Source organism: Hyposmocoma kahamanoa, unplaced genomic scaffold, assembly GCF_003589595.1.
Source record: "Hyposmocoma kahamanoa isolate Upper Pololo Valley unplaced genomic scaffold, ASM358959v1 63, whole genome shotgun sequence".
NCBI classification, from domain to species: Eukaryota; Metazoa; Arthropoda; class Insecta; order Lepidoptera; family Cosmopterigidae; genus Hyposmocoma; species Hyposmocoma kahamanoa.
Genome location: NW_020653851.1, coordinates 943,397 through 967,501, shown reverse-complemented (window position 1 = coordinate 967,501; position 24,105 = coordinate 943,397). Strand labels below are relative to the sequence as shown.

Genomic DNA, 24,105 nt, shown 5'->3' with positions numbered 1-24,105 from the left:
CGTAAGGTAAAAATTAATTAGAAAATTTTGTTTTATTATTTAACGTTATTTTTTTCGCCATTTCTGAACCTGATGGTAAGCTACACACCCATAACAATTGCAGTGTCACTCAGCTCTTTAAATCGCAAAGATCTGAGGCGTACTGCCACTGCGCCCGTCACCATGAGACATAAGTTGACAAGTCCCATGTGCCTGTAATTTCACCAGAACCCTTACCCTTCAAAACCGGAATACCCGCTTACGCGATACATGCAGCCGTAGACGCATACCACACCTAGAGGTGCCGGTGATGATTTTATACCGATTTATCGGATATCGAAGTTATAACAGGTAAAAGAACTAATTTTAATTGCTATTTCGGTAACTACTCTAGCAAACCATAAAGTTTTTAATGCCTGGGTCTGTCATTTAAAAAAATAAACAACTGCAAAAATACGTCACGACAATCGTGTGTGTTATTGTTTGGGCTGGTGATTTCGGTGTTTATTTATTGAAAACATACCGTAAGTAGCATTTTTTAAGTTTACCCTGAATATAAATGTTTATAAACTATACTTTAAGGAGTAATTTCATGGTAAACGTTAGACCTACTCATACGGAATATTATCATATTTATCCAAGTACACCAAAAATTTCATTAGTGCTTTTTAAGTGCAGGATTTGCGGTGTATTACTGCATTTTATTTGAGATGTTTTTGTTGGTAGTACGGAGGGTATTTATTTAGCAATGCAGAATAATAATTTTTATTTATAAAAACTTGTATTTATACTGAATGCTTTTCTAATTTGCGAAACCAAATAGCCGCCATTTTGCGGTAGGAGGAGCGCATCGCGTGAGCGGCTATACTAACGCTGACATTACTGCTTGGTGACAGAAATAGGTAAGGTGGCAGGACATCCCTGGACGAACTCTTTCACAAGGCGCTCTACTGCTACTAAACTTCTTTACTTGTATATACTTTAGTATGTTTTGGTTAAGGAAGAGCGGGACCTCGTGACTCAAGTACTCAATTACTTAACAGGATGGTCTTAACCTCTGTTTTGTTATGCCGATTGTACTTGAATAAATACTTTTTGGTTATCGATTTTGATTTGATAACATTTATATTAAAAAAAAATACTTCAAAAGTTTGTCTATGTTTTCGCTGTTTTATTTTCATTTGAATTAAATAAATAAATAATGTACACACTCACAGCCTAGCACTAGAAAAACCCTAGGTGTTAATGGTTTCCGTTTTCTATAACGCAAGTTAGTTACGTGCTTTGGGATCGGAGCAATGTATGTAGTACAAACGATGTTGTCTGCTATATAATACCTCTAAAAAAGTAAATAGATAAAGTTATTATTATTTTATATACACATATATCGTGCTTATGATGTGTTCAAAAACCGCAAATTACCACCAGCATAGAGATAAACTGTTTTGTTAATATATAATAATATATTGCATAATATTAACATCACATTCTATTTTATTATTACATGTAAATTTCGAACATCTCTGAAAAACAAAACAATTTGATTCGACCTCAATTCTAATATTAGTGGAGATGTAGTTTTATTCGAAAGGAAATGTCAATAGCAAACAATTCTGACAAAGGTCACACGGTACTTGATATCGAACGATATCATAGTTGGGACCGACTCTATTTTGTCTATGAATAAAAAAAACTACGGTTGTGTGATATGCGTGAAAAAAGTTTTTATTTGCCACCATTTCGCCAGTCGTAACATGTGGTTCATGAACACATCATAGAGAGTTTATAATTGTGTATATATAAAGCAGTGTATGTAACTGTTCATAATTAGGCATTAAAACACTCTTGTTTTCATGCCTTTTAAGATGAAGAGATTTACTTAAGCTACACTAAATTACAACAAATCATCAAAGCACGAAATTTATTTTCCTAAAACCTTTTACCGCTTGGTTGTAAGTTTTGTTTTACACCATAAACCCATTTATCAAATTCAAATCAAAATAAATTATCTTCAGTTAAACGACAATTTGACAATGAACATACTATCAAGTCCCGGTTACATTCACTATGATAAATTGTGTCTTACGAGGCTGTTAATTTTAAGACAGAAATTTCTGTTGAAGGGTTATGATGTACACCGTATGGAATCATTTGATAGTCCTTGCTTTATTAAAAATTTAAAAGTTAAAAAAAAATAGGGTGGTTTGCATTAATATTAGACATAACTGGTTGATGACTGTACCACCGCAGTCAATCGTGACCATGGGACCTCTGTAAAGAGCCGAAACGTTGGTTTGTTTGAAAAAAACAAATATACGCGATTTAAATCCGGAAAAATAGTTTCATTTCCTGTAATGAAAATAAATACAAAATAAAATAAAATTAATAAAAGTAGGAAATTACCTATACTTAGAGTACCGCAACAACGAAATTCGCTTAGAGGAGCACTTCTCAGAATACCAGGATCAATTTGGAAAAGTTCGTTTCCCAAATTGGTACTACCGGGAATCGAGCCCGAGACCTCCTCATGCAGTGCCCACCGTGCAAACCGTTGGGCCTCCAGGGTTCTATAGTCATAAATCCATTAAAACTTTATTTTAATTAGTTTTTCTTATCGTAACTCTACTGGTATGAAAATGTGAATTATCGTCAGGGTATTAAGGGCTTTAAATAGATTGCTGATTAGTTTCATACGAGCACACCGTTAGATGGCACCACTTGGATTTAAATTCGCTCTATATATGTTTTCACATATTTACATAAAACGCTGATGTATTTTTTTGTAAAACCCTCTGTGGTGTAATAAAATTCACCTTTTTTGATATCCCTGGACTTTTATGGCCCACCTGCAACCGTCAGGGTGCCACACGGTACAACGGTATACAATTACAATCACATAAAAATAATAAAGTGCCAATTAACAAGGACAAAAGCAACAAAAGTCGTAAAAAAATGTTTTTTTTAATTACTTTTTGTAACAACGTTTAAAATGTCAAAATTTTCTCACTGAATAAGTTGTTATTAGGTAACGTGAAATGTACCTAGATTCACAAAAAAGATTTTATGACTCGTAGGTAGGAGAGGTCCGAAGACACTGGGTAGTACTCCTAAATTACTAAAGTAAAATTTATTTCGATTTTATTAATAACGGACACATAGACAGACCATAGAACAGACTCAGAGCCCCGCACTCGGGGAAGCCCGTGTAACAGGTGCCATGAGCACACACATATACAACCACAAATCATTCCCAAATATGCATGAGAAATCAATATAGGTCATACAAATATTTATCTCCGCCCGGGAATCGAACCCGGGACAGTTAGAATAGGAAGCAGTTCGAATAAATTAAAATAGCTAATTCTGTCGATTTCTTAGGTTTCCGCGATTGTTACACATTGGAATCAGAGCATTTTTTTCTGCCGCCAACGAACGCTTCTATGGCGGCCATATTTGAAAATGGCGAAAAGAAACTTTTGACCCCAAATCATGGTTAAGGACTCCTAAAGACCCCCGCTACCAATTTTCAGCCGGATCGAAGCAAGTTTTTCTTCAGCCGCCATTTTGAATTCGCCATCTTGTTTTTTTTAACCCAGGCAGTTGACCACTATTAATCTCTATGACATTTCTTCGTCGTACCTATCTCTAATAATTTCCGTGATAGGAGACTTTGAAATTTGTATGGCGGCCATCTTTCATCATCGTTTTTTACTTCCGGCGGAAATTGACCAGAATGTACCTCATAAAAGTGCACAAATATTCCCTCCATATATTATGGTTTTTGCAGGCCGTTGATCACTCTTTCATATTTTCTATATTCAGGTCCTCTCATATTTGATTCTTTGCTTTGGAGCCTATCCGCGTACAACGGTATAAATATCTTTTTTCCACCATATCGAGAAGTATGCGTTCTATTTATATCAGTGAGTACTTTATATATATAATACCTTTAATATCACAGTCTTTCACAAGTCGTCCGGGGTAGTACTGCCACCTTACCTATTTCTGCCGCCAAGCAGTAATACCAGCATTACTGTGTTTCGGTTTTGAAGTGTAAGGGAGCACCCTTACCCTTACTTATTTCACCAGCAAGTGAAATTGCAAGCACGTCACGTGAGACGTCAACTTGTGCATCAGGATGACGTGCGCTGTGGCAGTACCCCTAAGATCTTTGTGATTTAAAGCTCTGTGTGGCACTGCAACTGTTATAAATAGGCGTGTCGCTTACCACCAGGTGCATTCGGTCTCGTCACTTCGTATTATAAGAAAAACATCAGCATCGTCAACCCATTGACCCGCCTTTAGGGTTTTAGGCCACCCGCCATACTGGTCCAATGTCAGTTGAGGACTTCCTATAGTTTCCATGGGTTGAGCACCATTTTTGACATGGCTCATGACGATGTTTCTCTTTACCTTTACCACGAGTTATTGCTACTAAAATTCACAAATTTACGTAACTTACAAATTACAAACGGAGGTAGTAGCCGTCACATGGAATTTGATCCATCGAGCCCTCGATTGAGAAGCAATTGTTCTCCCGTATTTACCATCGCTCTGTATACCTACTGAAGAATTGCTTCTGGACACGTATCTGTTCTCCCTTTCAAACTTTGAGTACAACGTTAAGATTGATAAAGAAGAAAAGCCATTTCTCAAATCTTAATATAATTTAGAAATTTTATAAGAGTCAATAAATCAACAAAATACTGTAATAAAAGTCCGCCATTAAGACAAAAGAGATAAAGTTTGAAATAATTCATAAGACATAAAACACACGATATCTCATAATTGGCAATAAATTGGGGAAGTTAAGCAAATAGTACTTTTAATATAATACCTTAACATGATAATAATAATAAAGAGAATAAAGGATCAATCAACTAAAAAAAAATGGCTGAACATTTTTATCTATAACAAAAGCTAAACAAAGTAAAAATAAATACCGCGTCCAAATAACATTATGACTACTCAACAAAAATCCTAAATGCATAATAATTTTTAAATGTTACCCCCTTAGAATAATAACGCATAGAATGATAGTTTCATATCAAACGAACTGTCACAAGTGAGGCAAAAATCAAATTCATGTAGGCTAGTTTTAGTAGTAGGTTAATTTTCAGTTATAGTGAACATTTATATAAAAATACAAGTTGAAACGCGTTACTTCCTTGTGTTTGTCTGACGTATTTTTACACTCATTTACCGCATATTTCGTCATTTTTAGCTAAAATTCTTGATCTGTTCGCAGTGCAAGTTGACCTTGAGCACTGAAGGCCCGCCCGCTCGTGTAGGCCCATTGAGCGCGCTTCAATTTGCCTCACTTAGCGTGTGTGGACTAGGTTTCTATGCGTTATTATTCTAAGGTTACCCCTATAAATATAAATATTTAGACATATGTAGATTACATTTATCTTACATAGATTTTAAGAAAAGTTTTTCAGTGCGAAGTCAATGGTAATAGAACCATGCAACCCAGTTCCATGCTCTTCATATATTACTATCCTTGTCATAACAAACGCATATGCATTTTAGTTGAAATTTGAATATAAAATCAAAACTTGCAGTAATAAGTATTAATGATATTGAACTTTCAGATATGCCAACAGGGTAAAGATTAAATGATTATTATAATTAGTAAGTAGACGTACGAAGACGTACGTAGACGTTTGAAGAGGCGTACTTACGCCTTCTTCAAACTCCAATAATCTTTATTTCATAGGTGAGCAAATTAATTATACTTGAAATCCTCACATTAATTACACTGTACTACTAACTTATTTGTAAGGCAGATTCCCCTGGGAACATCGAGTATATAACCAGAAATAGAGACGAAATATGGGCCATCAATTTCTGGCAACTAACCAGACAAATGGGCCTTATATCACAAATTAGAAAGCTGAAATAGTACAGCGCCAACAACTGACCTGTGTGTACGTCTCTTTATATTCCAAAAATATTCTGTATTTATTGTAATAAAGATAATGTCTCTAACAATGGGAGGTATTCCATTCGGTGGTTAGGAAAAAACAGCAAAATATCTAATTACAAAACAAACGGAATCACATTTCATCGATAATTAAATAAGTATTTTTTCAATTTTCGTCCTTTACAGCAAAGGTTAAGTTAAACTTGTCGATTTGAAGTGAAACAATTGACGGGTGTCCTCAATTGTTTCGAATTCGGGCTGGCCAATCAGTAAATAAATATTTATATGATAATGACATTGACTTACAATTATATGGACGTCGGGTCCGCGCTAAAAAGTGTCCGCACTTGTAAGGCGCTAAAATCTTATACAGAGCGCGACACTCCGCTTTAGTCTTCATTTGTTCTACTGACAGCGCGATACTGCGATGACATAACAATTTAAATTTCGAATAGGTTGACTTGGGACATTTTTTTCGTGGTTTTTGTATTAGACCCGTCGTCCATTTATTTGTAAGTCAATGGATAATGATATAATATTGACAACCTGCAAGAACTAGACAGGTCATTACCATGGATTTCTGTCACCCGAGTACGCAGTAGCTGTATAATAATAGCCTTTGGTGTAATTTTGAATATCAACCGGAATCTTATTATAGAAGAGTAGATATTAAACCCTTTTTATTAAATTTTTCTACTCATGCATTTCAATCTGTCATTCATAATTTCATAAACCATATCACAAAGGCGGTCTTTATAGATCTGAACCAAAATTCTATTGTCTATGGTACTTGCTACTGCGCTGAAAATTTTCAAACAACGAATCGAAACGAAACGAACGTCGAAATTTCGCTAATTAAAATATCAAATATGACGCTACTCAAACACTCTACTGCCTCCTGATTGGTTAAAATATAAGCGGTACTTGGCCAATCACGTACACTTTTTCTATCTCTTTGGTATATTATTTTGTTGTTTGCAGAGTGTCGTTTTTATTTTGACTTTCAATTATTTTGTGAAATCTAGTTTAAGGTGGAATAGGATAGTGCTATTGTGTCTTAATCGAAGATTAAAACGCGAAATTATACGAATCTCGAACTAAAATACACGTATCGGCCCGTTTTAAGAAACCCCGAGTCAATCCAAGCACACCGCCTCAAATTGCCTATCCTCTTTGTGGCGGCCATATTTACAGAAACATAATTAAACTTCATGTTTAGGCTGATGGCTTTGCCAAAGCCTTAATAAATAAAAAATAAAAAATGTTGTTTGCCTGGCTTTTGTTTGTGTTTGTTGTTTAAATATTGGTTATTTCATTATTTTAAATCTCGTACCTATTAAATACTTACTCAGTTACTATTACTTACACGGTACTCGACTTTGCGAACCCCCATTACGTCAAGAATTCTATTTGCCTATACAAATTTATAGTAACGTTTAATCCAAACACAAAGCTACATTGTAACTTAAGAAGTACGCCGACTTTTTTCCGTCTTTTGTCTCGTTTACGTGTTGTATTTTGAATCTTGTGTGCAATATTAATAATTGTACCACTCGCGTGTCGCGGCAGAATTTGACATACGGCACTTGGAAAATGTAATGTAGGCAAATGTTCCCCTTTGTGGAATATGAGAATCTCGACAAGAACGCGTATAACACATACGGCAGTAGATAGTAATAATGTTTATTGTTACAAAATAGTTACAACATATGTAACAACAACAAAAACATCTGTAACACTGTCTCTTGAGCTAGGTACAACCTCAGTTATTGAGTTACTGAAGTCAATGTCCTCTCCCAACATTTAACAATGCTCATAATTTATATTTATATAAGGACTATTGAATGGACTGATTTACCATGTACAGAACTCTTTCAACCGTCATACTTGAAGCAACTCCTTCCCGTTGACTTTTAAATAAACAATCGTGTAAAAAGATCGAACACTCAGAAAAAAATCCTTCGATACGGCCGAATACGAAACGACGTCTTCTAGCGTACCGTGCCAGACGCTATACCAACTAAGCCACGTAATGAATTAGGAACTTACCTTACCTCACCTTTCTATGTGTTTGTTGTCATGTCTTTGTATTTGGTTTCTTCAACGACTTTTTAGCCGTAACGCCTTCTTTGAGACATATACATACACATACCTTTACAGCTACTAGCCCTGGTTAGAGATGTCGCTATTCATTGTATTCAAATTTTTATTCAATTGATATTCAATTATTTTTATGTGAAATTACTCGACTAGTTTGTTATAATTATTAATACAAAGATCGAACACTCAGATCGGATCGAAGGATTTTTTCTGAGTGTTCGATCTCTGTATTAATAATTATAACAAACTAGTGGAGTAATTTCACATAAAAATAATTGGATATCAATTCAATAAAAATTTAAATCATATAAAAGTAATGTAATAATAACACATATAAATGTAATACGAAATAGTACCATAATATAATAAATAATAAATGTCAGTTAAGTGTAACAAAGTTTATTTTTGAAAAATTTAATATGTTTTATATAAAGACATTAATAACAGTTGTTGTTCTATGATGTTGGTCACAGAACAATAAATATAGTAGAAGTGGTCAGTTAGCGTCTGACGCGTGCCAACATTAGATCTCAAAAGACCTACTTGAGTTCAATCCCCTATTTTCGCTTTGTATGGTATAGTTGTGTTATTCTTTAGCGCAGATACTCTAAAATCACAGGAAAATGCCTTATTGTGATGTTTTGTAGTGCCAAAATGATAGCCGTTCCAAAAATATTACTCGTAGCAGTCGATTTTCTCTTTATGGTATTGATTCAGATGTTAATCGTTCGTCGTAGTCCAGCTATTGGCCGCGAGATGGCAGCACGTTGAATAAAATTTCAATTTAAAATCAAAACGTCTCGTAACTTGCAATAAAGATATTGAACTTTCAACGATATAGGGACTGGGTAAAGTTTAAATTATATTAACAATCCAGAATTTCATTTCAATTGTTTTTTATGAAATAACTCCATTACTTTGTTACAATTATTAATACAAAGATCGATAACCAAGGGTTGAAAACCAAATACAAGGATCCGACAACAAGCACATAGAAAAATTCGTGAAGTCCGCTGGTTCGTCCCGTGGCTTAGTTGGCGTAGCGTCTAGCACGGTATCCTAGGAGAATCGGGTTCGGTTCGGGAATCCGGAATTTGAAAAAAGAAAAGGATTTTTCTCTAAGTGTTCGATATTTGAAGAATTTGCTCCAAAAGCTATGACCAATCATTATCAAGATTTCGTAGTGTTTATCATTTGTTTGAGTGCGTTTTGGCCACAGCGGTTCCGATGGTCTCCATTGTTTTTTTTCTTCCGTGATGTTAGTAATATAGTTCAGCGAGATTGCTAATATTTTATAAATAACGCTGTGTACGTTTCACTGTTCATGTATGTAAGCGAAAAGGATTTGCTTGAACTGTGACTGTTGCAGCAGTACTGTAGACAGTAAACCTGTCCACAAGACAAAAATTATTCAATTGCTTTGCTGCAAAGGAAACCATCGACAAACAAACGACACCGTCGCGTTCAAGTAACAATATATTTTTTTTATTTCCTACCGCAATGCTATCTCCTTGTAACATCTAAGTCCTACCTAAACCGTGGTAAACATATTGCGGAATACACAACCTTCTCCCCGTGGGAATAACATATCCATTAGAAGTCGTAATTATTATACTCTGCACAAGCAATGTCGTAAGAATGAATTATTTTTATTTAATTGAAGTGGGAAAACTAAATAAGGTAGAAATAAAAATACATAATATGTGTTTTGCGTGTTTATACAGGGTTATTAATTGTAAAATACTAACAATCACGCGCAACTACCTTCACAACTTTTCTTGTACTGTCTGACACTTGTTAGATCTTCATTTGGCACTAAGTTATCACCGTTTATAGCGGTCTATTTAAATATTTTTATTTTTGTGCGAAAATAAAATCTGATGAACAAAAGTTACTGTTTATAATGTGAGCAATATAGTCCTGGAAGGTTGTTAGCGCATGATGTAAGCGACACGATTATCCGTAACAGATGCAGTGCCACGAGTGGCTTTAAATCGCAAAGATCTTATGGACACTGCCACTGCGCCCGTAACCCTGAGTCATAAGTTGACAAGTCCCAGGTGCCTGTAATTTCACATGCACGCTTATCCTTCAAAACCGGAACGCAGTAATGTTTACTCCTGCTTGGCGGCAGAACGGATTCTAAGCAAATGGATTTTTGCTAAATTATGAAATATTATATAAAAAAATGGAGCAGAATGGTAAACAGGGCCCAATGTTGGTTTGGTTTAAAAATTATCGTCTAAAAAGATGTAATACTGTCAGTATAAATGGTGAACACAGTGTCTTAGTACCAACCGTATACGGCACGGCCCAAAGCTCAATTCTAGGCCCAACCGAATATCTAAATTATGTGAACGCTACGTGCAACGTATTACGAGAGAGCTCAGTATACCAGTTCGCTGATAACACTTGTCTGTTAACCGCGCACAAAGATTTAAAAGTCGCCCAACACATGATGCAGCAAGAATTTGATAAACTGTATATATGGGCACATGATGTTGGTCTATCTATTAATTTTCAAAAAACCAAACTCTTACATATACAGTCACCATACCTATAATTGCATGCATTATCAGCCCATAAACTGTCATTGTAAAACATTAGAATTGGCAAAGGAACATACGTATCTCGGATTAAAATTGACAATAAGTTTAACTGGGGCCCGCATGTTGAACATGTATATAATAAGCTTAGGGCGGTACTTTCCAAGTTATGTATACTCAAACAAAAACTACCATACAATACATTGGGAATGTCGTATTTGGCACTGGCTGTCTCTATAATTAATTATGGTGTTTTGAGGCATGGTCGTACATTCACAAAACATTCCTACAGAATATTTATAGCCTTCAAATAAGATTGTTTAAGGTCATTGTACCTCCTAGGGTTAGATATCAATTTAAAGATAATTATGACCAACTGTTTCGGTACTATAACGTATAGAATGTATTCGATAAAGAAAAACTAGCCTTTGTAACCATTGACTTACAATTATATGGACGTCGGTTCCGCGCTAAAAAGTGTCCGAACTTATAGGGCGTTAATATCGTATACAGAGCGTCATTCATGCATTAGTCTTCGTTTGTTCGACTGACAGCGAAGCAAGCAAAATTAGACAGTACTGCGATGACATTACAATTTAAATTCAACGTTTTAGCTTTTTCATATTCCTTTACATGTCACTACGTTTAAATAGGTTGACTTGGGACATTTTTTTCGTGGTTTTTGAATTAGACCCGTCGTCCATTTATTTGTAAGTCAATGTTTGTAACCGAAAACTGTGAAAAAATCAAGTCGATAAAAATTAAAATTAGACCGAAATCATTACGTACATTATCACGTCTACCTATGTATGATATACCTAAATGTAACAATAACTATGGTTATATTTTTTCTGAGTGTTCGATCTTTGTATTAATAATTATAACAAACTAGTGGAGTAATTTCACAAAAAATAATTGAATATCAATTCAATAAAAATTTAATAACACAGTGAATAGCGACATCTCTCGCCAGGACTGGTAGCTGTAAAGGTACTAACTGGGTGATAAATCTGTAATAGATTTCTCATAGATGGCGCTACGACTAAAAAGTCGTTGAAAGACCAAGTACAAAGACACGACGCAAGCACATAGAGAAATTCGTGAGGTCCGTTGGTTCGTTCCGTGGCTTAGTTGGTATAGCGTCTGCCACGGTATGCAAGAAGACGTCGGTTCGAATCCGACCGGATCGAAGGAATTTTTTCTGAGTGTTGTTTCTGAGTGTTCGATCTTTGTATTAATAATTATGGTAAAAGAGTTTGGATGTGTGAACTGCCTGTGATATTAAATAGCTTCTTTCTTAATTCTTGTAAATGAAATAGCGGATAAAAAGCCTATACAAGTCAAAAACAAGTTAAAAAGATTTTACATGAAAGAACAATATCATTAATTTAATTGTTGTATCTTCATATTAACGCAACTCACTAAATTCATTATTTAAAATTATTGCAGAATTATTGCGCCTGTTGTTACAATATTATGTTTGATAAGATGACATAGAAACAAGCGACAACATCTTGTTTATTTCAATATATTCTTATTGTTCAGTGTGAAATTTATAACAACTAATACTAAACAGAAGCCGTGACAAGTTTTTGTAATTTATAATAAACGTACTGCACAATTACGGAACTGACTCTCGTGTGAAATTCTAAGTCGCTTCCTATTTTTAAAACTAGATTACGTAAATATCATCTGACCCGGTCCCAGTCCACAACATGTATATATTTATTACTAAATATAAGTTTATTAAGATATATTTATATACCTATACAAATATATTAGTCTCTGTTTAGCTTTCCTCTACCTCAAAGAGTCTAGTCTTCTACATTACTCTTAGCGAAAAGGCCGCCTCTGCCCACATTATTCCTAAATTGTTTATATATTATTTGTGTTTTTGTGTGTAAGCAATAAAGTGTATATCTACCCAAGTATCTCTTCGCAAATTTCTGTTACATCTATTTGATACAAAAACAAGTCTATTCACTAAAGAGACAAAATCAATAGGAGACTGGAATTTAAATTAGATCAAGCGATACGAGTCTTAGGCGTGTTAAAAACAAGTATAATAAGTTGCTAGTGAAGGCAACAATATCAGTAAGCACAAACTGTACTGCTATTTGTACCATTCGCCATTAGCAATGCAAAATTCAAATCATAACATTTCAAACGTCCTAAAACTGCAAATATAACGTTAGAACACTTTTACATTGCACGTTAACGGTCTTAAGCGAGGTCGTATCTACGCTTAACACGGGTCGTAACTCCAGTGAAATGACGCGAAGTATGTGGTGAGCTATCGGCAAATATTTATAGTGCTCTTACGGCCAGGTAGCCGATAAACGGCTCTGGGGTTAACGCTGTAACTTTATGGATCTTTTAGCAACATTTAACAGTAAATCGTTACTAGACTGTAGCAATTAAGTATCATATATCGTGGTGACAAAATAGTCGTGTAATCGTACGATTGTTCGTAGGTTGTACAAATATTTCGTACCTTTTTATATAATAACGCACACATTCAACATAGCCCCGCACTAGGGAAACCCTGTGTCGCGGGTGCCATGGACACACACATAGACAACCACAAATTACACCCAAACTCACGAGAGAAATAAATGTAGGCCATACAAATATTTCTCCCGGCCCGGGAATCGAACCTGGGGCCTCTGCGTGGCAGTCCGGCATGGTAACCGTTCGGCCACGGAGGCAGTTAAACCTTTATAACACTAATGAAGGAAACTTAGAATTTTGGCGATATATCGATTGGAATCAGTTACCATTTTAAAACCATTTATTTTATAGAATAGAATAGAATAGAATTGTTTATTTCATGTTATCAATGTCACAATATTGCAATTGGAAATACAATGTCAAGGGATAACTATGATCGTCAGTAATAAAATTATAATAATAATAATGAATATAAAATAAAGTAGTATAACTACTGCTAGTCGAATAAAATAAAATTAAAATTGTTTCAAAAGAAACTCATCGACACTGTAGAATTCGATATCCAATAAAAGGATTTTTAGTCGGTCACAAAACGTTTCATCGTTTCTAACACTTTTCAGGTCTGTGGGTAGACGTTCGTAGAATCGGGGACCTATTACCCGCGGATTTCTAGTTGCAAGTTCGGTACGGTGGACAACGGATTTTAGTGTTCCCGCGTTTCGTAACGCTCGGCCTCCGCCCGTACGTCGCTCATAAGTAGCCAAGTTTTGACGCGCATAAACTATTATATCATAAATATATTGCGAGTACATGGTCATTATATTGTATTTCTTAAAAAGGTTTCTGCAGGTCTGACCCTTTTTTATGCCTACTATTGTTTTTATATAATATATAACAAATAAATCCAAAAAGTTAAAAACGAACAAAGCAACCAAGCACTGCCGTTGCACACTTTCAGCGAACTAAAAAGCCGATTTTGCGATTTCAGTTAACAGCAGCATTAGCGTACAAAGTACAAAAGCAACGAGTTCAATTTCCCCTTCAATTTTCATCTAGTTACAGTGAAAATTTGTTTGACAAGTCTTAAAATAAAGGAAGCTAGACAGGGCTGCCAAATTCAAAGCTTTAAACCCTTAGTGAACACATTAGTTTAGTCAAAAATTTAGATTCGCTCATTGACTTACAATTATATGGACGTCGGGTCCTCGCTAAAAAGTGTCCGAACTTATAGGGCGTTAAAATCGTATACAGAGCGTCATTCACGCTTTAGTCTTCGTTTGTTCGACTGACAGCGAAGCAAGCAAAATTAGACAGTACTGCGATGACATTACAATTTAAATTCAACGTTTTAGCTTTTTCATATTCCTTTACATGTCACTACGTTTAAATAGGTTGACTTGGGACATTTTTTTCGTGGTTTTTGTATTAGACCCGTCGTCCATTTATTTGTAAGTAAATGGTTTCGCTTGATGCATTTTCACGTTTAGTTATGCACATGAATTAATTTAGATAAAGTTCCTTGCATTTTTAAATTAATTCTTACTAAAAGGTAAAAACACTAAAAAGCGAAACTAAAACTCTATGAAGTTATAATAAAAAAAAGTAAGTTGTGGAGTAATACGACAACAAATAATTGAATATCAATTCAATGCTAATTTAATTTAAGTTAATTGCGACATCTCTAGCCAGGTCTGGTAGTTGTGAAATTATCTAACTTGGTGACGAAATACTTTCATAGATTTCTCATAGATGGCGCTACGGCTTAAAAGTCGTTGAAAACCAAATACAAAGATCCGACAAACAAACACATGGAAAAATTCGTGAGGCACGGTTTGCTAGAAGACGTCGGTTCGAATCCGGCCGGACCGAAGGAATTTTTTCTAAATGCATTAATAATGCACTTACAAAAATATAATGATCGATCTTTGCATTAATAATTATAACACACTACAAGATTAATTTCACAAAAAATAACTAAATATCAATTCAATACAAATTTTAAAAAAGTTTAAAATATTTGGCGATGTCTTTGGTCGAGTGGCTTGAACCGGTTTTCATGGTCTCCCGAGGTTCGATCCCCGGCCGGGTCAATGTAGAAAAAGTACTTATCTGTATTGTCTCCGGTCTGGGTGTTTGTGGTACCGTCGTTGTTTCCGATTTCCATAACACAGGTGCTTTAGTTACTTACTTTGGATTTAATTTAGTCAGTTATTTACTTATTTAATCAGAGCAACGTATGAAATGTTGTCTAATTTTTATTTATTTATAGTCTTCATAACTTACTTTTACTACTATGTTCTTAATATGTCAATTGTAATTTCATAAACCATATCACAAAGGCACTCTTTTTAGTTGTGAATCAAAATTCTATTGTCTATGGTACTCGCTACTGAGCTGAAAAAGTCTGTACACAGAACTATAATGAGTTTCAAAAAAGAACGTCGTATATTTGCTAATTAAAAAAAAAGTCACTACTTAAACTCTCTACTGCCTCCTAATTGATTAAATTGGCATAAAAGCTTTACCTATTTAACTGCCTCCGTTGACCGAACGGTTACCATGCCGGACTGCCACGCAGAGGTCCCAGGTTCAATTTCTTTCGTGAGTTTGGGTGTAATTTGTTTTTGTCTATGTGTGTGTCCATGGCACCCGCGACACAGAGTTTCCCTAGTGCGGGGCTGTGTTGAGTGTGCGTTATTATTTATTATTGTTGTGTGCGTTATTATATTTACAAAAAAAATGGATTAAAATATAAGGAGGTACTTTGTCACTTTTATTCTATCTCTTTGGTTTTTGTTTCGTAGCGTTTTTTTGGCTTTCGTTTGAATTTGTTGTCATGGATTGTTAACGAAATTTACATTAAATGGTGATTGTGTTTCACTATTTTATTTACTCGAAGAAAAAGTATTGTATGCAATCATAACATGATTAGATCTTTAAATCTCTTACCTAATAATTAGGCCATGGTAAACACACTAAACACGCAACTCGACTTTAAGAACCCTCATTGCATAAAATACTATATCAAAATTGCTTTAAATTATATTAATATTGCCTACTTATACTTCATTTTAAACCATTTTCAACAAAATGTAAACAAACAAGTCACTGACCCGACCATAGACGGTTTAGTGATGAATTAATTGAATAAATCGATTTGTTCAATTGAGTCATACAAGCGGTTTTCCCTACATAACCTATTTATGCATATTTAAAATTTCCGAAATATTAATTCTAGGACTTTCTTCAAATCCTTACACTTAGATAGTCCTTCAATAGCGATTGAAATATTCGATTTTCTAATCGATTACAAAAACTTTAAGCTTTAATTGAATGAACCGAATGCTTTTTTTTCGTATGCAACCATAGACAAGTCATAGATGTATAGATGAAAAATAACCTCACTTTTGGGCTACTATTTTTCAAATACGATTTTACGATGCTATTCAAATAAACATTGTTGGAAAATGTGATGAGATATCAAGTCGAAATCTTCGAAATATACGTGAAAGTGTTACTTATTCGACAATTGAGCGATTGCTTTCGAATTTTAACCAAACAGTTTCGTTTACTTTTTCTTAAAAATGGATTGGAACAGACTTTAATTTCAAAGCGACAGTGTTGTCCTGTAACTTTGAAATTAAATCGTATACGAATGACATACAAGTTTAGCGAAATTTTGGAGATAAATTGTTAATACAACGCAATTTTGAGATAAAATTTAATATAACACAATTTTTGAGATAATAATGTTAGTTGTCAAGTACGATTTGATACCAGTATTTAAAACAAAAATTAATATAAAAAGCATAAATATCGTAATATCAATGTTTTACTACGGTGATATTCATATATTTTTTCGGGAAAAACTCCTCTGGTTGTTATTATTGATACTTGTGAAGTAAAAACTTTTATAGGTTTCTCACAGGAGCTGTGGCAAAAAAAAAAACCATTTTACCCAAAAACAACATTCGTAATATCTACCGACTCGTTCTTTAGCTTAGTTAGGAGAACGGTAGCCCCGGTTCAGCGAAGTCGCTGGTTCAAATTTTGAATTTTTCTTTGTATCTATAATAACAAAAAAAGCATAAAAAAACCTTAAAAATTGCGCTTGCGCTTATAATGAATGTCATCAAGTTTCTTTCATAAATAAAATGGGCATAAACATGCCAAGTTACATAAACGTGACATGAATAAAATGAAGTGAAATAAATTAAAGCCCAGAATGTATTTTAACCGACTTCAAAAAAAAGGAGGAGGTTATACGTTCAGCTGTATACATGTTTTGCGTATGTTTTTAGATATTTCCGTCAATTATGGACCGATTTCGAAAATTCTTTTTTTTTTGTTTGAAAGGGTGCATTCTCGTGGTGGTCCCATTGTCACCAAATCAGAATCTGATGAAGGGATCCCATGAAAATCGTAAGAAATCCTCAAATTTTACAGGCATGTCTGTATATTCACCAATTTCTCCATCAATTGCGGACCGATTTTGAAAAGTCTTTTTCTGTTTGATAGGGTATGCTCTCCAGGTAGTACCTGATGCTGTTCTGGGTTCGTTTCGGCTATCAGAACAATTACCAATTATTATCCGCAAATAAAAGTCGACTTTTCACTTGACACAATATATGTAATCAACATTTGTTGATGTATATATATACGGTGATTTCACCGTCACCGTGAATGACAACCAGAAAAGAAAATATAAAATCTTAGAGCATACATCATTGACTTACAAATAAAGTCAATGGCATACATGCTCTAAGTATTAAATGTACAAAGGAGTCCGTAACAATCCCATTGTCACCAAGAAATCAGAATCTGATAAGAGGATCCCATGGCAATCGAAGCAAACTTTTAAGTTCGGTTTTTTTTTCAATGAAAAAGTTACAATTATTATTATAATTTGCAACCCTAAGTCGTCTAATACTCCAGGTTTAGTGTTGAGAGCGTTTCGCGCCCGATTTGAGAAAATGTCCTTGGAAATCAGCGTTGCCTGCTTACTTAGTATTTAGGCACTGTCCCGTAAAGCCTTTAAGCTCATTTAGGGCTTAAATTTTAATAAAGCTTCCAGTTACGTTAGAATTTTAAATAACTAATTTGTTCGTCAAAAGTTTGTACCAGCGCCGCCATCTTAGGATTGGTCGTAGTTAAACAAAAAGGTTCCAATCCACAAAATTATCGAAAAATGAATTATACCTATGTACCAAACGGTTCCTAAAGTCTAAACACATAAACATAAATAAATATCTGTGAAGTTACATAACATTATAAGTTTTAAAAATAAAACAAGAGTGAGAAGCACTTTTAAACTTCAAACTGTCATATCTCGAAAGTGACTGGATGTCCATTGGTTCTTTTTTGTTTAACTACGTCCAATTGAAAATCTGAAGCATTGATTCTGGCTAACTACGACTTCATAATTTTTATAATGAAAACAAGGTCAATGAATAAAACACCACGTTTGGTTAGCAAAACATGCGATGCATCCGATTTGGCTATCTGCTAGCCTGAGGTCGACTCGGTAATGACATTATCAACTTTTCACTGCATCAATGAACTCGAACCAACGATAAATAGTAAAACCGAATAAAATACGCGTTGCAATTTATATCTGACTGATCTGTATTAACTTTTAACATAAAACCAGATGCAAAATATAGGCAAATTGTTGAAACATTATAAATAACACAAGTAATAATTTAAGATAACATGGAAAATGTTTTAATAGCAGTTTGTGAAAGAGTTTATCCAGGGAGGTACTGCCACCTTACTTATTTCTGCCGCCAAACAGTAACGTGACCATTATTGCGTTCCGGTTTTGAAAGGTAAGGGTGTTGGTGAAATTACAGGCACGTAGGACTTGTCAATTTGTGTCTCAGGGTGACAGGCGCAGAGTCAGTCAGTATCTTTGCGACTTAAAGCTCTGAGTAAAAAAAGAAATATAATGCAAATAATAGAAAAAAAACTCGGAAACATAACCTACTGAGGCAAAGTTCTCGCTCACGCTACCTATTACAAAAAATAATTTTGAAGATTTTATTTAAAATCTACTGTGATATAATTTGATAAAATTAATCATCTTTGGTTTAAATCTGATATAACGAAAATGTATCACTACATTGTATGCACAAATTTGTGTAATCGTAAATTCAACGCACACTACGCGTACGGGTAACACCTGCCAAACGTTTAAAAGGAAATGGTTTAGCCCAAGCAACACGGCGTGGCCATAAAAAACTAACGCTCACACGTTCTTACTCATATGACTTATGAGCCACATTTGTGAAGGAGTTTGTGGCAGGCATTTTTCATCAAGTGCGGGCCGACAATTTCAAGTATTTCTCCAGTCCTATAAATTCAAGGTAAATTGCCTACGTTTTAGATGATCCATTATACTGTTTGCTATATATCTGACAATCTACAACTCAACGAATGGGAATGTTGATATAAAAATGAAGATGTTGATAGGTTTTAAGATTGACACGGAACGATATACAACATGTTATAATTAATTTTATTCCATTACATAAATAATTTAAACTTAATAGCAATAGAATAAAATTTTAATTTTTAGTTAATTTTCTTTTGAAGGACTGTCTCATAACATTTCTGTGCGAGTGACATCGCATATTAGTACAACAATAGGGAACATGGAAAGTTTTACAAGGTTTTCGGAGATATTTATAGTGAACTGCCAAAACAATTTGTATAACGGTATGTTAAGCCTGATTTATGGAGCGTGCATATTTAGTTATTGCCGATATCACCACCATAAAATAAAAGTATAATTTTTAAACACAGTAAAACCTGGTTTTGCATAAAATTGGCCTCTACACCGTGTCACAGCCGGGACGCGTTCCCATTATGTCGTAAATATCGTTTTATTTATCGTTGGACGACTGTCGCGTCTACTCTGTTCCCATATTATTATCACGACTATCTTACATGGCTGTGTCGTGGACGTTTATACGTTGAACGACTATCGTGTCGTCGTGCCGTGAACAGCTAGCTAGACTGTGACGACAGTTTATTGGTTCACGGCAGCCGCCTTGTCATTTGCACGACAGAATCGATTGAAACTGCGATTATCTGTCGTCACACTTTTATCGTGACTTTTCTTTATCGTCGTCAGACGACTGTCGTTCTAACTCATACCATAGACAGTCTGTCGTGAGCAACAGTTAACCGTATTACAAGCCACGACACTTTAAACTGCACGACTATTTGTCGTCACGACATAATGGAAACGCGCCCTCACGATCATTAATTAATAAAAGCAAATATAAAAAGTGTAATTACTATCAAATAAACTCCTAACATAGAAATTTCCAAATTACGTAAATTATTAATTGGTAACGTGTACATAGAAGACTCATGTGTGATTTTAATATATCCCATGAAATTTTGTTCGAATTCTGCTACATTTTAACATTTTGATTCTCGTGGTTATACAAACAACTGGAGATATAACACGAAACTTGTAATAATTCTCTATACCAATGAGCATCAGCGGTGCTAATTTTCCGCGTCACAAAATCACGTAATTATAAAATCCCGCCAGGGAAACGGATATAACGTGGATGGCTGTAAAATATATCGAATTTTCAAATTAAGTTATTATTATCTATTGTATATTTTATTTTAGATAAAGTGTCCTTTCGATTCGGATGCATTCGATAACTTATTTTATTTCTATGTCATTTAATTACAATACTTTTTTAAATTTGATTGTGTGATTATGATTTTGATTTTGATATTGATTATGATTTTTTATTTTCCTTTTTTATCTTTTATTTATTTTTAAAGTTATTTTAATGTCTAATCAATTTTATGATTTAAAATATGGATTCCAGAAATCTGAAATAAATGATGTTTTTTATTTTACTTTTAATGAAAATAGAAAATGGCTTGAAACCTTGAAAAGTTGCCTTAGTTTTTCTTTTGTAAATATTCTAAAGTCGATTTCATTCCTTTTACATAACACCAGCACTAAAATATTTATAAACATAGAATGTTATTGTAAAATCGAATTTTTTACGATCTTGATGGCGACTGAATTAAGAGGCCCTGGGCTAGACTCCTCATACAATTAATTTAGAAATGTAAGAATCACTAGGCACGTATTCCACTACGTTCAATCGAAATCAAAGCATGATTGAAGTGATTCTTTTAACAAATGTTCTAGTATATGTGGCGAGTGGTTCATATGTTATCGTATTATTTTAGAGTACCTCTAAATATGTCCATGAGTGTAGTATGGGATTCAGGGATGCATTAAAATTTTAGCTTATGGGCGCAATTTAAATGTTGTTGCCTAGTAAATAGAATTCAAATTCGCCATTAATTACGTGAAAGCGTGGTAAGCTGGCGGTAGTCACGCTGCGGCCGCGCAGAAACTTTCGCATCATGTAACTGGGTGCTAAGAATGTTTGAGCAAACCTAGTCCGAGGGTAAAAACATTAAAAACTATTCACATAAGGAGTAATTGTTCAAATTCAAAACCTCATAAATTATTCGCACAGCAAATCTGTTGGGACTATTATTGTGAATAAGTCTATTATGCACGCTTGCTAGACAATAGGCCAGGAGGTTAAGTACACTAAATTGGAGTTAAACAATACGAGATATTTAGCAACATTTTCAAGCGTGGTCATATACTGCCATATAGGCAAATAACTTCTGTGAGTATTTATTACAAATTATTATAAAATATTTTCAGATTCAATATAAAACTGGCATCCTTTAGTTTAATTTGTATGAAAAATTTAGTTCGATCGCGTCCTAAGATTTGACGGTAACTTTTCATGAAACTCGCAAATTTCAATAAGGTCAGGTAAAGTCGCTTGTATAAGTGTAAAACACATGCCTAGGTGTAAAATACTTCCCCAAGTGTAAAACGCTTGCCCAAGGGTAAAACACTTGCTCAAGTGTAAAACACTTGCTCAAGTGTAAAATACTTGCCCAAGGGTAAATACTTTCTCAAGTGTAAAATATTTGCTCTAGTTTGAAACACTTTCTCAAGAGTAAAACACTTGCCCAAGTGCAAAACACTTTCCCGGCTGTTACACTATAAACACACATATATATAAACACACATAACGTCACGATATTTAGTACAATCATGTGAACATTTACGATAATGGCTTCTCATTTCAGATGATGCAAACATGCTATGGACATATTACGATTAAATTGCCCCCGCCTCAAGAACACACCCTACATTACGCACATTTGAGGTATTTAAAGTAGAGTGTGTTTTTGAGTACACAAAGTTCCATTTCAACCCTTTTAAAATGCGTCTGTATTTTCATCTCTTCATCCTCAAGACAGTGAACACCATCGCCATCAGTACCTATTAATCCCATTGTATTTCTAAGCAACACCGTTTATGCACATACGAAGTTCCCAGAGGTAGGTACCTAAAAAGTTAGTTTTATGAAACAAAATTACATAACCATACCGTTACTCCAGATATAATGGCAATCTGTCCTTTCTGTAAAAATTCCAAAACACAATACAGGATAAAACAACAGTAGAGGGCGCATGGTTTTCAATCCAAACCACTTTCTCATTTATCCCCCTTCCACGATGAACCCACTTTCCCAATTGTACCCTTTCATCCTCACCTATTGTACATGAGCACATCCGGCTTCCACAGCTTGTTGGGAGTGATACGTAGGTCCTTGACACCCCCATAGTCGCTGTCGTTCCACCTCAGATTGTAGTCATTCCATTCCTGTTACACGTAAAACATTTGTTAAAAGAACAGAACGTTGCTTCATATTACAATACGTATTGTTGGAAATTCAATCGTTTTCAACAGAACTTTATAAAGACTTAGTGTAAAGTTAATCATAATCTCTTTCATTATTTATCGTAATGCAGAATTCCAATTAATTATGATTTGGTAATAAGAGCTGTATTACAAGAGACAGAAAGCTATAAATTCATAATTTTGTAAAACTATATAAGCTCAAATTACCAAAGACCCTATTTCTAATCAAATAAATGGAACCTCGTACAACTTTATTTAATAAGCAAATGTGACAAAAGGCTAACGCAACTAGCGATTTTCTTCTTTTAATCAACAGTAAACCAATGTCGAATAATGAAACTAATAATTCGACCTACAAAGAACAAATAAGTAAATCAAAGATGTTATAATAGATGTACATATAAGTCGAAAAGCACTTTATTCGCGGATACATAACTTATAATAGCAAATAAATTTATGTAATTCTGCCAAAATTATGACCAGAGAAAAATCTTGGCTAAGAAATTATGACCAACGATTCACTGCTACATGATATTGATGCTTATAATTCAAAGAATAAAGTCCAAATGCCGAATGTTGAAAGCGATCGGATATTGAAACAAAAAACAAACCGTTAAAAATATATTTGTTTGTCGTTTTATTGACGGAGTTTTGACAGCTGTCAGCTGGTTTCTTTTGTTTTTATCACGAACTTTGTACAGAAAATATGGACTTGGTACAAAAAAGTTTCAAAAGATAAACGACAGCTGTCAAATTTAGATAATTAATGAAAACCGAAAATAAAGGAACAGTATTGAAGATTGACAAAGCGTTAGTCACAGACTATTTTTTTTAAGAAGGACAATGATGACCGGTTTCTGCAGTTCTTGAAAGCAACGTACAACTAACGCCTCTGCAAGAATAAGTAAGAACTACTGAAAGGGAATGAGAATGAGTGAATGAGGAGTGAGATAAAATATACTTATACACTTAGAATAATAACGCATAGAATGATAGTTTCATATGAAACGAACTGTCACAAGTGACGCAAAAATCAAATTCATGTAGGCTAGTTTTAGTAGCAGGTTAATTTTCGGTTTTAGTGAATATTTATATAAAAATACAAGTTGATACGCGTTACTTCCTTGTGGAATGTGATGTTAGTATCTATTTTATGTTTGTCTGACGTATTTTTACACTCATTTACCGCACATTTCGTCATTTTTAGCTAAAATTCTTGAGTTGTGCAAGTTGACCTTGAGCACTGAAGGCCCGCCCGCTCGTGTAGGCCCATTGGGAGCGCTTCAATTTGCCTCACTTAGCGTGTGCGGACTAGGTTTCTATGC

General features: G+C 34.4%; 1 protein-coding gene across 1 annotated transcript in view; it reads right to left on the bottom strand.

Annotated features, from left to right (window-relative positions):
* LOC113229904 (acetylcholine receptor subunit alpha-type acr-16) overlaps positions 1-24,105 on the bottom strand; it is a 97,833-nt gene that overhangs the window by 49,877 nt on the left and 23,851 nt on the right. Inside the window, exon 2 of the mRNA XM_026463596.1 lies at positions 22,632-22,741. Coding sequence (XP_026319381.1) covers positions 22,632-22,741 — 110 coding nt within the window. The remainder of the gene's footprint in view (positions 1-22,631; positions 22,742-24,105) is intronic.